The following is a 14,528-nucleotide window of genomic DNA, read 5'->3' on the forward strand; positions in this document are numbered from 1 at the left end:
GTACCCCAGGTGAAAGTCATGTTACCACACTGTGAGGTATTGATTGTAGCATCAACCTTCTGGGCCTGTATCCCACTGCTGCACTGAATGAGATGGTGCACAACAGCAGCAAGGTCAGAAAAAGCTCTGGGAGGTTGCCCTCCTGGTATGGAAACCACCACAGGAACCTGACAGTGTGCAGACTGTGTTCTTGCTCTTTTAATTCAGAAAGATAAGAAACAAAAGTGGAAGCATCAAATGCCTTTAATTCTCTGTATTTCATGATAGAGGAGGTCCAACTCCTATTAGGTATGCACATTTCTGGAAGGCAGCATTTTCAAATGATAGTGTTTTTTCTCCCTAGCAGGGCCTGGCTGCAAGCCTACATGCAGTGTTCACAGACACATCTTCAGGCACATCTGCAGCACAAGGGGGTGCAGGACCTTCCTGTCTCTGGCTCAAATTGCAGACACATTTCTTCAGTGGCAACACCATTTTAAGCAGCATTTAGTTCAGGCACTTATTTGCAGCCCTCCTGTACCTGCTAGACCATCTGGTTTAACTGTTACTGTAGCTTTGTGGCAAAAAATATGGGGAAAATCCAGGTTAAAATAAACACAGCAAGACTTTCCTCACAAAGAAGAGTGTCTCAGAAGAATGAGCACCAGCTGTGTGGAGGGGCAGGAGGAAGCAGGATACTCCCTTTCTACAGTGTGGACTGGGAATCTATGCTTTTCATAATATCAAAAGAAAAGCAGAAGAGATTGAATAAAAATCAGGCAGTAGCACAAGGAAAAAGTAGTGGCCTCAGACTCTGATTTTTTGAGTTTTTTTCCAGATTGTTCCTATCAATTGTTATTCACATTTGGAGCAGGGATAGAAAAATTGCTTTGACCAAGAGACTATCTCCAAACATCTCTTCCTCAATTCAGCCCATGTCTATGCTCTACTCTTTTCTGATTTCATTGTGTAAGAAAGAAACTCCCCAAACAAGGGCTTACTTAGACCATGCTGTGTTGGATATAAGCTTAGTGGAAACCATGAGCTAGGTTTTCTTCAGTAAATTATAAGGAAGTTTAGAAATAATTTCAGTCTAGTAGTCCTCTACAAAATCCAACCTTTGATTAGTGCCAAGATTTTCAAAATCAGAAGAACCACTACCAGCAGCATGCCACGCTCCCTCCCTGAGCACTCATGCCTGGCAGCGTCTTGCAGAGCTCCTTGGCTTTAATTTACAAATTACTCCATCTAGTGGCTTTAAGGTTCCAGCCTCGATGAGTCGAAAATTCTGTCCTGGCACCAGCTGTATTTCAAACCTCTGCAGCAGCTTTGCCATCACCACTTTTACTTCCATCTGTTAAGAAGAAAATAGAAGTCAGTGACAGCAAATACAGCTTAAAGTCAGTCTACTATCTTATACTGCTTTGTCAATACAGAGATTTGAAAGTTAAATGTTATTCTGTTAATGCAGCAGGTTGAGTTTGGGCAGGAAACCTGGGACTTCCTGGATTTGAAGACAATTGACAGGCACTAAGATCAGTCTTTCTGTTTCTGTGTAAAACCCATTTTGGAAGTCAGACTGCAAAACTAAAGCACTCTGAGCACTGGTGCTTAGATGAGCTCACAGCCCAGACCCAAAGCACTGGTGTCTGGCTGTACTGAAACGCTCTCTGCCATGCTCACACACATTAAATTGTTCCTTCTGTCCATGTAGCCCCTTCCTCACCTTCTCTGTGCCAGTTCTGGCTTGTGTCCTCCTTCAGCTGATGTTTTACCTGCCTTGATTCTGGCAGTGGCAGCCATGAGATGATCCCCAAGACCCCCTGCACATCCCCTGTGTGCTTGACCTTGGCTGGCAAAGGAATGTTGACTGTGATTCCCATTAAGGGGTTTGGATTCAAGCAGGCTGGCCCAGGGCAGTTTGGAAGGAGTGCAGCCTGCTGCTCCTCCCTGCAGACACCTTGGATGTTTGCTCCTGGGGCAGCATTTGAGAGACATGCCTGTCATGGGCATGGGGGGAGATCCTCCCTCTGAGGAGAAGAGGGGCAGTGCACATCAGTGTGGCCTCTGGTGCCCACCCCCACCATGGTCAGCACACCCTGAGCTGGCCCTGTGCTTGCAAACCAAGAGTTGTTCCAGACCTCTACTCACCTGTGCAAACACCTGCCCGATGCAGGATCGGGGTCCCAGAGAGAATGGGAAATAGCAGTAATATGGCCTGCAAAGAAAAATGGTCAAAATTGTCACTCTGACAACTTGGTTGTAAAGAAACAAGCAAATATTTCATCACAGCAGCAAGGAAATGGTCTAAATATCCCCTCACCTATTGGACTTGTTAAAGCAGTCTCCAAATTAACTCTTTTTTGCTTCAGAGCAGCAATACAGCTCAGCAGCACGTTTCCTTGTCATCTCTGTTAACTGCATGGCTCAGCTGCCAGAGCTGTTTTGATGCAAGCCTTATTTCAAAGAATGTCAAGCACACTCTAGATGCTCTTCAGCCTGTCATGAGGACATCACAATCTGCCCAGTTATTGCTCTTTTGGGCAGCTCTGAACCATGTGAGTGACGGGGTGTTTGGTTTAGGAGACCAGACTAACTCTAGGCTGAAGGAAAACTCCTGACTCATGAAGTAGCTGGTGCTGATCTGTGCATCTGTTTAGTCACTTACTGGTTCCTTCTATTGCACTCCTGACCACTGACTAGACTTAGGCTGCCTGCCCACGTGGCTGAACAGCATCTTCTCTCCCTCAGGCCCTTCTCCCCTGTCTAATATGGAGACATTTCAAGCACTCTGGGACCAGGGCTGTCATGCATTAAATGCTTGCAATGTACTAAGGCAAATATTCAACCTGGTTTGGGCCCAAAGCTTTGACCTCAATATAAACATTTAATAACAATAACATTGGTCTTTTTTTTTAAAGGCTACATGTGGTCTAAAGAATTCTTGAACTGTGCATTATTGCTCTCTATTTACATTTGGATGATTTTGTGTTAGTCGTACTGGAATGGAAAAATAGTTTTATTCTACTTTTCTTTCCCTTAAAATCTCTTCCTGTAATGGTTTGTTAATACATATTTAATAACATGGGAATAAAAAGAAGCTCACTTAGGTGCATCTTTGCTGAATCGCTCTGGATCAAAAGTAAGTGGATCCTTGAAAAACTTTTCCATCCTTCCCATCACATAAGTGTTGAGCTGCCAAGAAAGAGTTATTTTTATTAGTCAGGAGCAACACACTGGAAATGCCTCTTTGCTGTCAGAGGTATAAAACCATAAATGCTTTCCACTCTCCAGTCCCAAATGAGAGTCTTAATCCATACCCCAGTTCTGGTCACAATTTTAGAGAAGCAAGTATAAATATGCCCAGGGAAGATTTTGACCTTCTCATCCACATTAAGTGGGGCAGCTCCAAGCTGCTGCAGGTGGATGGGACTCACAAAGACCGTGGTGTTGGCAGGAATTTTGATGCCATTGATGACGTGCTCCTTCTCCAGCCTGCGGAGTGTCCCTGAGACAGGTGGGTACAGCCGCAGCGACTCCTTCAGAACCTGGGGCAGCAAAAAGCACAAGAGGTCAGTTAGTTATACACTGTGGGAAGCAGAAGTAAAATTAATTACCTCCCTGTGGCCTTTCACTTCTGCTAAATGGGAAATTTTGACTTTGGTCTATCTGCCTTGGACTCCTGTGGGCAAAATATATGGCTAAGTCAGCTCCTTCAGGCCAGATTCTTTCCTACAGCTGGTAAAATAGAGAGAAAAAGACACAAAACTCAGAAGAGATCCTGGAACAGATCTAACACCTCAAGTCAGATGAACAACTAAGCAAAAAAGTATTAGGAAGCAAACTGAGAGGGAATATCTAAGAGTGAAGTCTCCTGCCCCTGATGAGCTGCTCTGGGCACTGGCTGCCGTGAGGGTGGGTGATGGTTCCCACCTCCTTCTCACTCTCAGCTCCTGCCTTTGTCTGCTTCTGCCTTTGCTTCTGCTGCTTGAGGGGCTGAGCCAGGTCAGAGCCCCAAAAGGACAAAAAACAACCTGGCAAAGGAAAATGAATAGGGAATGTTGAGAAAAAAATGGAACAAGAACACTTCTTTTGGTGTCAGTGAGCTGTAAGAATGGCTTATTTCATCAAAGTGAAACCTAATTAACAGTGCACATGAGCATCACACTGAAAATGCAATTAACAGTGTGCATGCACGAGTGGACTAATGGAAAAGAAACCTGGACAAAAGGATTCAGGATTGCCTGAACAACAGGAGAGGAGCCCCACAGTCTCTGATACTCCAGTGATGGACTGGCTCTGACCAAGGGTGGCTGATTTTGATTGTACAGATCCAAGATTGTGCTGTTAAATAGTCTGCTTTGAGGAGCTGTCATGTGATCTGTTTTAAAACTCAAAGGCTTAGATACCTCATCCTAATTGGAGTGGTATAATTGTGGTGGCATTTGGAGAAGCCCAAGGAAGCCTGCTGATTTCTGTAATCACACAGAATTGCCTTTTCCTTATGAGAAATAGACCTATGAAATCTATCTGCTATCCATGCACGGTAATCTGTGGGATGGGATATGCCACATGGTAAAACACTGTTGCTCACCTCAGCGGGGCAGTTTAAAACAAAAAGGATCATGGTGGACTACTAAAATCACAGGGCAATTTATGCAGAACAGCTGCCAGGACTGTGATTCAGCCTCTCCTGAGGGCTACTGGTGTCCCCCATGTTGTGAAGAAAGGAAATGCAACACAAACACTGGCTAATGGCCAACCCTGGCTTAGCAGTTCATTACCAACCAGCCCTTCTATACACAAGACCTCTTTTAGGACCAAACTCTTTCCCCCACTACCCCCGACTGACTGAAGAGCGTTTCAAGATTGAATAATGAAAAATTGACATTAGAAAACCCAGCCATTATTTTTGGCTATCCTCAAATCCCACTTTATTGCATATGGTGAGATCATAGCTGGAAATGCTTTAACAATAATCAAACAAAAATGGAGTGAATAAGGAAAGTGTGTGGGGTTCACACACAGGTTGGGCTCAAATTTGCACACCTTTCTTAAAATTACTACAGGCTATTGTTTCACCTTAAACAGATAGGGATTATGCAACTCTAGTCTAGCTTCCAGACTGGTAATAATTAAGGAAAGCAGTGAAGGAATCTGTAAATTTGAGGAGCATCTTCCCAACAAGTCTGGGCTGCTGCAAATGTGTCAGGCTACCTGCTGGCTGACTCTCTGGGGACAAACACTATCAGGATAAAATATTAGCATCGTTTTTAAAATTTTAAAAGTGTGGGGCTCCTCCATGACACGTCAGAGGTGCTACCAAACAGCTCTGCCTGGTACCTTACCTCACTCCTACAGTACCTGGGATAAGTAGGTGAGCTTGCCAAGGTCCTCATAGTCAACATCTCTCTTGGCACCAAGAACCTCATCCACTTCAGCCTGAGCCCTGCAGGTCAGTTAAAACCTGTGAGATGCAGATGCCTGTTTCTTGCTAGGCAAGTTGATAAACCACATTATTTTACATTCCAGACACTGAGTTGGACTTGAACACCCATCCTCAGGCAAAATGCCAACCAATTCCCATCCAGGCTTCCTGAACTTGTACCTCATATCAGGATGAGGCAATGTGCATATAAGGCAGCTGAATCAGGGGGCATCTGGGACCTGGCATGTATAAAGGCTTTGAAAAAAATCACCTAGGTGAAATAATCCATTGTACCATTTTGGATATAATGGTACTAGGAAACTGTTTATTTTGGAAGGGAGGCTAGAATTTAACGATCCTATCTTTTTAATAACCTTTACAATTAAGTTCACCTTGCAATTAACATCTAGCTGGGTCTGAAAATTGGAGCACACATACCTTTCCAGTATTTCAGGATGCTGGCCCAGTGCCATTACTGTAAATGTCATCTGATTGGCACTGGTTTCATGACCTAATGATAACAAAAACCAGTTTAAAAGTTAGTATGAAATACTGACATGATACAAAGGTGGTCTACAAGGTGATTGTGAATAGGAAGTTTTAAACATCAAACCCCAAATGTTTTATTTTAAATATGCTAGAAAATAAAGGAAATAATAAAAGGCATGTAAAGTCTACATAAAGAGCTTTCAACAATGACAAGAGAAGGACATAGCTGGCAAAGATATGACCCATCATGCCTAAGCAAAGCTGCACTGGTTGCATGCAGCACCTACTGGTCATGAGCTCTCTAAGAGGAGGGCCAGTGAGGTCCAAGATTTGCCTTGTCATATAATGGGACACACAGTTCTGCCAAAAAGGAAGGATTTACTGATTTTGAGGGAAAACAGAGCTTCTTATCATCTTTCTTTGAAAGGTCTGCTTTACATGTTAGGATGACCCTGCTTGAGCAGGGAGTTTGGACCAGAAGACCCTTCCAACCTTACCCACTTTGTGACTCTCTGATGTGGACACTTTTCCCCTTTTTTTCATGGATAGACATATGTACTATTTTTAAGCATTACAGAAAATAGACTCCTGCAAAGATGTCTGCTGCAATAACATCTTTCTTGCTAAAGAACAACATTTTGACCACACCTTCTTATGAACCTAACTCATCTTGATCTGCAAAATCTGCAAAAAAACCCCAACTATCTCATATAATTACTCAGCCCATACATTTTCTGATTGGCTTGACAGTGCCTTCTTCTACTTGGGCATGAATGGCATTTAATCATGTGGATGAGGTGATGCAAAGACACAATGAATATGTAAAAGATGTTTTTGGTGAGGTTTAGTGAGATCTGGGTAGTTTAGTGGGATCTGGGTGGAAGGGCCAGAACCCATAAGGAATAGCCTTGCACCCCAGTGGGCAGTGGAAAGGCAGAGGCTGGAACACAGGGTGGGAAGCCAGTGGTTGGAAAGCAGCAACCTGGCATTATTTGCTGTGTTGGTATCACTGAAAGAGGACAATATATCATTTGCCTGTTAAATTAAGAATTCACTTCAGCCCTCACCCAGCTGGTCCTATGCCAGTGTAATATTTGGTCTGCCAACAAGAGACTCCTGGTTGCAGCACCATCACATGGAATGATGATGTTAATTATGATTAAGAAGGATGTTAATCTTAATCTTGTAGTCAGCTCAAGAATGAGCACAGCTTCCCACATGACATACCCAAGCATTAAAATAGCTACCAACCTGCAACAAAGAAAGTCATGAAGTTATCCAGAATGTTTTCATCATCTCTAGTCTCCTCCAGAGCTGTTAAGATAGAAAAACAAATGAAATCAGAAAATGCCCCTGTGCCCCAGCTGGACCAGCCAGAATGCTGTGCCCTGTTGGGCACATATTGGCTGAGGTGGCATCCAGAGAGGATGCTGAGCGGGCATTTCAGGGGTGACTCGTGACCAGTACTTGATCCAAAACAAAGACACAGGGAATTTTCAAAGCAATTCTCACTCTCTTCAGTGTGAAAACAACTTTAAAGGAAGATCCAAGTTTAGATCTCCTAAACAATCCTCCCTGAATTTCACAGCAAAACATACCACAGAGAAATTCAGTCAAACAGTGACAGCAAGGTGTCTCTTACCATCTCCTTTGAGTATCTGTGTAAGAATATCCGTTGAGGCTTCTTTCCCATTCTGGATGGCTTCTCTCCTCTGGTCAATGCACTGCTTCCCCACACGTCTCAACAGCCTCACACTCTCCCTGGTCTCCCTTAGCATCTTCTGCTTTCCTGGCATGAACTGAATACAGAATTTCTTTTGTCATTTTATTCCTTTTGCTGGTAAAAAATCATGTCAGTGTTATTTTACATGTAAGCACCTTGTTTTGCACTAAATGACACTTGTCACAGAAACATTTGCTCTCCATGCAACAAACTGAATGCCTGGGGGATGAAGGGTTTGGGCTGAAATAAGAAATATTTCAGTCTGTGCATGCTGATGTCATGTCTTGTCAAGAGTCAGAGCTGATGTTTTGGGCACTGTGAGCAAAATTCATCACCTCTCAAACTGCAGCATGCAATGCAGAATCTCACCCCTGGTCTCAAAAAGGAAAACAGGAGCTCTAAAAGCCTGAATTGCAGCTTTCATGAGACACTGGAATAATTCCTTACTTAAATATTTCATATGACATCCATCATGTCCTAGCAGATGAATTTGGTAGATGAATTTGGGTTGAAAATATGATTTTTTCACAGCAAGAATGCTCTTCTACCCTGAGTGAAGGCTCCCATCCTTCATGGACAAATGGCAAAAATCTCAATTTTTAATGGGTAAAAGAGCATAAAACCATATCAGAAGGAGACACATGCAGGGGGGAACAAAATTTATTTCTGAGTTTTTTAAAGCAGTAATGAATTTTATCTTGATGCCCATTGGAGGGAAAGCTCTACAGATGGCTGTTTTCCTGACATATATGGACCTTGCAAGGCTCCATGAACTCAAGGAGGAGCAGCTGAACGAGAGGAGAGGGGACTGAAGTGAGGGGAGTACAGACCCTTATGAAGGGGTCGCGTGCCTTGTTCAGTCCCTCCATGATCTTAGTCACAGCGTTGGGTAAAGCTGTCTGGTCATCACTCAGGGCATTCAATTCCAGGCCAAAGGCTGCCTGAAAAGCAGGAGAGAAAAAGGCAACTTGCTGAGGTGGGTGTGAAAGAGCAGCATGACCTCACAGCACTGCCTTTACCCCTAAAAATATCTCAGTTAAATATCAGGCTGGATCCTACCTTGCGGGAAGCTGTGAGGGGCAGCCAATATCAACATTATGTTTCCTCCTTATTTGAGTGGATTAATAATTTACCACTATTCTCCATTCATCCCAAATTGGCTGGCATTGAAAGGGAAAAGGCAGCATAAGGCAGCCTTCCTGCTGACATGCAATGGCAATAATACAACCTTCCAAGCATGGAAGAGCCCTGGTGTGTCCCTTTTGGCTTGGAGGGGTGGTAGGCATGAGGCTGAAAGGACTTTTGCAAAGGGTCTCCATCCTGCAGGCCACACCTAGACTATGCAAACCCTTCCCTACCTGCCCTTTCCCATGGCTCAGCCTGAATGGAAGTGGCACTATTAGTCCTGCAGGTCTTCTGGCACTGCTGGGTAAAGGTCTTTCTGCCTGCCTCCAGCTCCTGATCCCCTCCTGCTGCTGGTAGGCATCACTTCCATCCCTTCCTGCCAGTTGAGAGGAAACAAGAAAGGGACAGCTGGTACCTTTCCAATGACATCCATGGTCACCCGGCTCATCATCGACAGCATGCTAAACTCTGTTTTTCCATCTGCCTTTTTCTCCAGCTTCTCCATCAGCTCCTCTGCTTTTTCATTAAAAGTTTCCATCAGACCAATCAGGTAGCTGAACAATCAATAAAGATGAGTAATGGGGGCTCTGATCTTTGCTCAGTCAAAATAACCTTTGTTATTTTCCATAGAAAGTGGTAAAGTTTTTTAAAATTTATAATTAATTTGCCTTAATACATTAAAAAGCAAGTTTATGGAATGAGCTACATTCTTCTTACATCAGTCCTGCTCTGCCCTGCCATGTAATTAACATGTGTCATGGCAAAGGGCCTGTGGCCTTTGGACATGGACTTTATCCCTATTCACAATGCATCAAACCAGACCAACCCTCTGCCTTCTCTTTTCCAACAGGATAAGGCAGCCATAACCATACTCCCGGATACACAACCCTGGAACCTTTCTGCCTTTGCTGTGTTCATAGGGGTGTCACTGCTCTGTGGGAAGTCTGGTCAAATTATACTTAGCATGGGAATGGAGTGCTGGATTCTATGTTAAATATGATTTTGTCACTGAATGTTGGGGTCTTTTTCATCCAAATATCAAATAATGACAGGGAGGAGCATGACAATCCAGTAGAAGTACCAGTTGGAAGGTCCCAGCAGTATTTGCCTTACCTTCGGCTGAAGGCTGGATCCATTATCCTCCGCTGCTTGTGCCAGTGCTCATGGTTGCAAACAGTTACCAAGCTATTCCCTAGAAACCTAGCACACAGGAAAACAAGGAAAGGAACAGGTTTGTGCAAGGGAGCCTGCTGAACCCCATGTAGTCACAAATGTAAGTCTTTCACATCTACTTTCTTTTATTTTTCCATGTGTAGGGAGCACCTTTGAGTATGCAACCATTGCATCACTGTGGATGACAACCGAACCACAGATTTTTTCTCCAGGTAGGTGTGGGCTGCTGAGTCCAATAGGATGCTGGTTCATTACAACTGTTATGTAAATAATAAATATTATAACTGGATTATTTTATTTTTAAAAGCTTCAGACTAACAAAGAAAAATTCCCTTTTTTTTGGAAGTGAATTTAGAAGTTGCAAACTTCCACGCCTTATGGAGTGCTCTAAAATCAGTGCTCTAAAATCTGAGAACTTTGATGATGGTCTTGAGCAGACTGCTCTGAGACTAACTGGACATCCCCAGGGGGAAAAAGGATACATGATCAAGGTAAAACAAAGTCCAACATATCATCCTCCCTGACTGGGAAGACATTTGACTTGACATATAGTTTAATAGTTACATGCTGCTTATGTATGTCTGGAATCAGAAATTAATCCCCACACTAAGGTAAATGGTCTGAGTCAAAATGACATTCCTTGGATATTATTAATCTTGCACTTATTTCCAGATCACAGTGGCTACAGATGGGTTTTGCCTACCTCTCACCAAACAGGCTGAAGAGACTACCATACACTGTTGGATCCTTTGGGTGCTGTGGTGACATCAAGAACTCCTAAAATCAAACCTCAGGTCAGTGAGTACTGTGTGCAATCTGTTTCCAAACAAAATACAAAATTTCACTCATACATATCTACTCTCCTCTTCTGCAGCTATAGTCTAAAGAGTAGATGAATTATTTGGTGTGCCCTGATTCCCCAGTTCCTGTGCTGCTAGCTTGCTTTGCATCCCTCTAGCACTTTTTTGCCCAATGACCTGAAATTTCACTCTGTTGTAATTGCAAAGATTTAGAGAAAGAAGTTTGGTTTCTTGTGCCCCATTCATTTGAGATACTAAGGTCTTGCAGACAGCCTGCTTTTCACAAATAGAAAATGTTTGCTATATGTGCAGTTTAAATAAAAGTTACAAAATAAATTAACTGATCAAGGAAAAAAAAAATCAGGGCAGCCTGGAGAGCAAAGCACTTCATTCTCCTAACCCAGCCAGAGCCAAGCACAGATTGACTGCTCTGTGCTGCTCTGATCATCAGGCACCAGCTCTCCTGTTGAGGAGGGATGGGCCTAACCCCACCATTGATTTGGCTTTATTTCAGTACCTTCACTCCTTCAGGACACACAACCAATACTGAGATTCTGTGAAAGGCATTAATTCGTACAACAGGTCCATATTTCTCTGCCCTGTAAGATGAAAACATTAAAAAAAAGAGAATTATGGTACAAACTACCAACACATAACAGCTCAGACCTAATAACCTTGAAGGACCAGAGCACATTGCAGTGGGAACTACTGCAGTCCCCTGCCAATAAAGCCATTAAGAGAGAATCACAGCACAGAATAATCAAAGTTGGAAGAGTCCTTCAAGATCCAACTATCAACCCATCACCACCATAATCACCCCTAAACCATATCCTCAAGTGCCACATCCAGATGCCTCTTGAACATTTTCATGAAGTTACTCCACCACTATCCTTATTACAGTGGCTAACCATTCTTCCAGTGAAAAAGTTTTTTCTAATATCTAATCAGATCTGAAAGGTCAATGCTCTCTCTCTGGCTCCTTTCCCAACCTTCTCACTGATGTAATTCTGTAAGGGTCTTTGTGCCTTGATTTCTCCATATGTGCTACAGGACTACCCCATTCAATGTTACTGATGTGCCTCAACTTACCACTGCAGCAAGACATCTGGTGTGAACTCCTGTTTCCTCACCATTCTCCATATGATTGGCAGGTGTCCAAATAAAAAGCTGCAGAATATGAAGGTTAAGAGTGCCATGAGGATGCCAGCATAGGGATTTGTATGGATTGCAAGCCTGGTTGCTCAGTGAGTGTTGCTCATGTTTTTCTTGAAAGGGAAGATGAAACTAACTCTGAGCTGTGCCAATGCCCAGCCCTCACCAAGCTGGTGAACTGGGCACCACAGACAGGCTGGGGCTCACATGCAGCCAGGGAGAGCAGCACAGAGATGTGCTTTTTCTTATGCTGTATTGTAGGAGATATTTGGGTCTGGATGGGATCCCCCATGAACTGCTTTGCTCTTTGCCTGAGTGAATCTTGACTGCAGCTGTTACATTGCTGTACATGAAAGAGATATTTGCATTAAATGCTCCTTAATACATGCTTATCCCTGGTAAGTGTAACTTCCTTTCTGTCAATGGATTTCTGTTAAGAGAAATTAGGAATCATCTCCTTCTGTCCCAAACTGCATAATTTCAAATACTGAGTAGGATAATTACTGGTTAATATTGAAATTGAAGAAACTAATAAAAACTGTTAACTCTTCAAATATAGCTGCATTAAAAACTTAGAGATCAATTCCTTCTTTCAACTGTGAATAGTGAATTGCCACTGGCTTTGCATAAATCTGAGGGAAGATTTGGCCAAGCTCCTCTCTAAATGAAGCAAGCTGCACTCAAGATCTGTTTCCATTTGAGAGACAGAGAGCCATGTTATCATCCTTTTCAGTATAAATAAGCTATGGGGGAAAACAGGCTCTTATTTTATTACTGTTGGAACTGGGAGGCACTTAAAATAACAAGAACTCTACAAAGTTTCTCAACTTCTACAGAAACTTTTAATCCTCCACTTGTTTGACTCTGCCTTTGTAATTGTATCCCAAAAAGATGTGAAAGCCTGAAACACAACACAACTCCTTTGTTAGCTCTGGAAACTGCTCTATCTGCAGCACAAGAAACAGGGTCCAAACAAGGTCCTCTGGTGTGCCGTCACACCACGGTGTTACCTCACAGCTCAAAATGAACCCAAGGACGAGCAGGTTCAGGTATGACAAGATCATCCTCTCTCTACTCTTGGTGTCTGACCCTGATTACACAAGCAGGCTGAAGCCTGGAGGCGGGCAGGAGAGCGCTGGTGTCCCTGTAAGGCTGTGTATGAGTGCTGGTGTCTCTTCCTGGGGCCTGTTAGGGAGGGCATGTGCACCCACAGGTGAGGTTAAGTGGGGAGCTCACACACTCCTGCACGAGCTATGACTCCTTGTGACAGCTCTGCCACTGCCTTGCTGGCAGCTTTCTCATCACCCTTTATCACTTATGACGTCTTCATTTATTTTTGGCAGAAGCTAAACACCCGGCTTATGAAGGAGGGCACGGAAGGCGCCCGCTGGAGTTAGCGTCAGCGTGCCTCCAGGCGCAGTGAGGGCCGGGGGCGGTGCGGTCCCTCCTGCGCGGCTGACGCCGCTGTCAGGCCCCTCGGCAGGGTCAGGAGCAATGGCGCAGCTCCTGCGGGCGGCTCTGAAGCGCCCCTCAGTGCCGCTGTAGCCGCTCGGGCCATGTAGGTCAGGACGCGCAGCCCCGGCCGGGCAGGCCGTGCTGCTGAGCAGGCTGCGGGATCGCAGCGATGCCCGGGGAGCGGGCGCCCACCAGCGCTGTGCCCAGCCTGCGTGACTCCTCGCCCTTGCCCGGCCCTCGCACGGACAGCGGCCGGAGGGCCGATTCCTGCTCTGAGGCCGCCTCACGGCTCCGGCCTGGCAGCGGAGCCCCCGAGCCTGCCCGCCGCCGCCGCGCCTGCCCGGCCGGCCCTTACCTCTCCCGCGGCGCGCCGGGGATGTAGTCGTACTTGGCGTGGATGTACTGCACGTAGCAGCAGTACAGCACGAAAGCCAGGAGGGCCAGCGCCAGCAGGAGCCCCACCGCCGCCCCCAGCACCTCCATCCCCGCCGACTGACAGCGTCTCCCGCCGCCCGAGGAGCAAAGGGCGGGCGGGCCGAGCCAGGCCCCGGGGCGGGCGGGGACGGCCCCAGTTAAAGAGCCCGGCGGCGGCGGCCTGCGCTGGGGCGCGGTGCTGTAAAAGACAGGCACACGGTGTGTGTCTGTGTCTGTGTGTGTCTGTGTGTATGTCTGTCTGTGTGTCTGTGGGTGTGTGTGGGGGGTGTGGATATAGATGTAGATGTGTGGGTGTGTGGGTGAGTGTGGAAGACACGAAGATGCTCACAGGACTGGAGCACTTTTCCGACGAAGACAGGCTGAGACAGTCGGAGCTGTTCAGCCCATAGAATAAGAAGGTTCAGGAGAGACCTTATTGCTGGGGCTGCAAAAGAGCTTGTCACAAGTGCATGACAAGGGGGAATGTCCTTGAACTTAAAGAAGGTAGATCTAGATTAGATATTAGGAATAAATTCTTTACTATGAGAGTAGTGAGGCACTGGAACAGGTTGTCCAGAGGAGTTGTGGATGCCACATCCCTGGAAGTCTTCAAGACTGGGGTTTTTTCCCCTGTTAAGGCTGTGGTTTTAAAACTGCCTGTTTTCAGAAAAAAGCTACCATTCCTTCCCACTGGTCAGGCAGTGCATATAATGACAACACACTATGAGTATCCATCACTAGGAGAGATATAGCTGATAGCAAGAATAGCATCACCCAGACAAAGTTTAAA

General features: G+C 45.0%; 1 protein-coding gene across 1 annotated transcript; it reads right to left on the minus strand.

Moving 5' to 3' along the window:
• Positions 1-225: 225 nt before the first annotated feature.
• LOC134420150 (cholesterol 24-hydroxylase) lies at positions 226-13,834 on the minus strand. Its single transcript, XM_063159984.1, has 15 exons — positions 13,680-13,834; positions 11,807-11,884; positions 11,235-11,316; positions 10,621-10,694; positions 9,858-9,944; positions 9,160-9,298; positions 8,450-8,560; positions 7,539-7,695; positions 7,148-7,210; positions 5,846-5,918; positions 5,344-5,428; positions 3,417-3,527; positions 3,086-3,174; positions 2,131-2,197; positions 226-1,333 (listed from the first exon to the last, which is right to left on the minus strand). Exons 1-15 carry the CDS (start codon positions 13,805-13,807, stop codon positions 1,172-1,174), a joined length of 1,506 nt encoding a protein of 501 aa, XP_063016054.1. The 5' UTR covers positions 13,808-13,834; the 3' UTR covers positions 226-1,171.
• Between the last annotated feature and the right edge of the window lie 694 nt (positions 13,835-14,528).

This window comes from Melospiza melodia, chromosome 6 (genome assembly GCF_035770615.1).
Source record: "Melospiza melodia melodia isolate bMelMel2 chromosome 6, bMelMel2.pri, whole genome shotgun sequence".
In the NCBI taxonomy this organism is placed as follows: Eukaryota; Metazoa; Chordata; class Aves; order Passeriformes; family Passerellidae; genus Melospiza; species Melospiza melodia.

Coding starts and splice junctions, on each gene's coding strand:
- LOC134420150 (XM_063159984.1), bottom strand. CDS start 13,807: ATGGAGGTGCTGGGGGCGGCGGTGGGGCTCCTGCTGGCGCTGGCCCTC. Junction 10,695..11,234: donor TGTGTCCTGAAGGAGTGAAG/GTACTGAAATAA, acceptor GTTTGATTTTAG/GAGTTCTTGATGTCACCACA. Junction 5,429..5,845: donor CATCCTGAAATACTGGAAAG/GTATGTGTGCTC, acceptor ACTGACCTGCAG/GGCTCAGGCTGAAGTGGATG.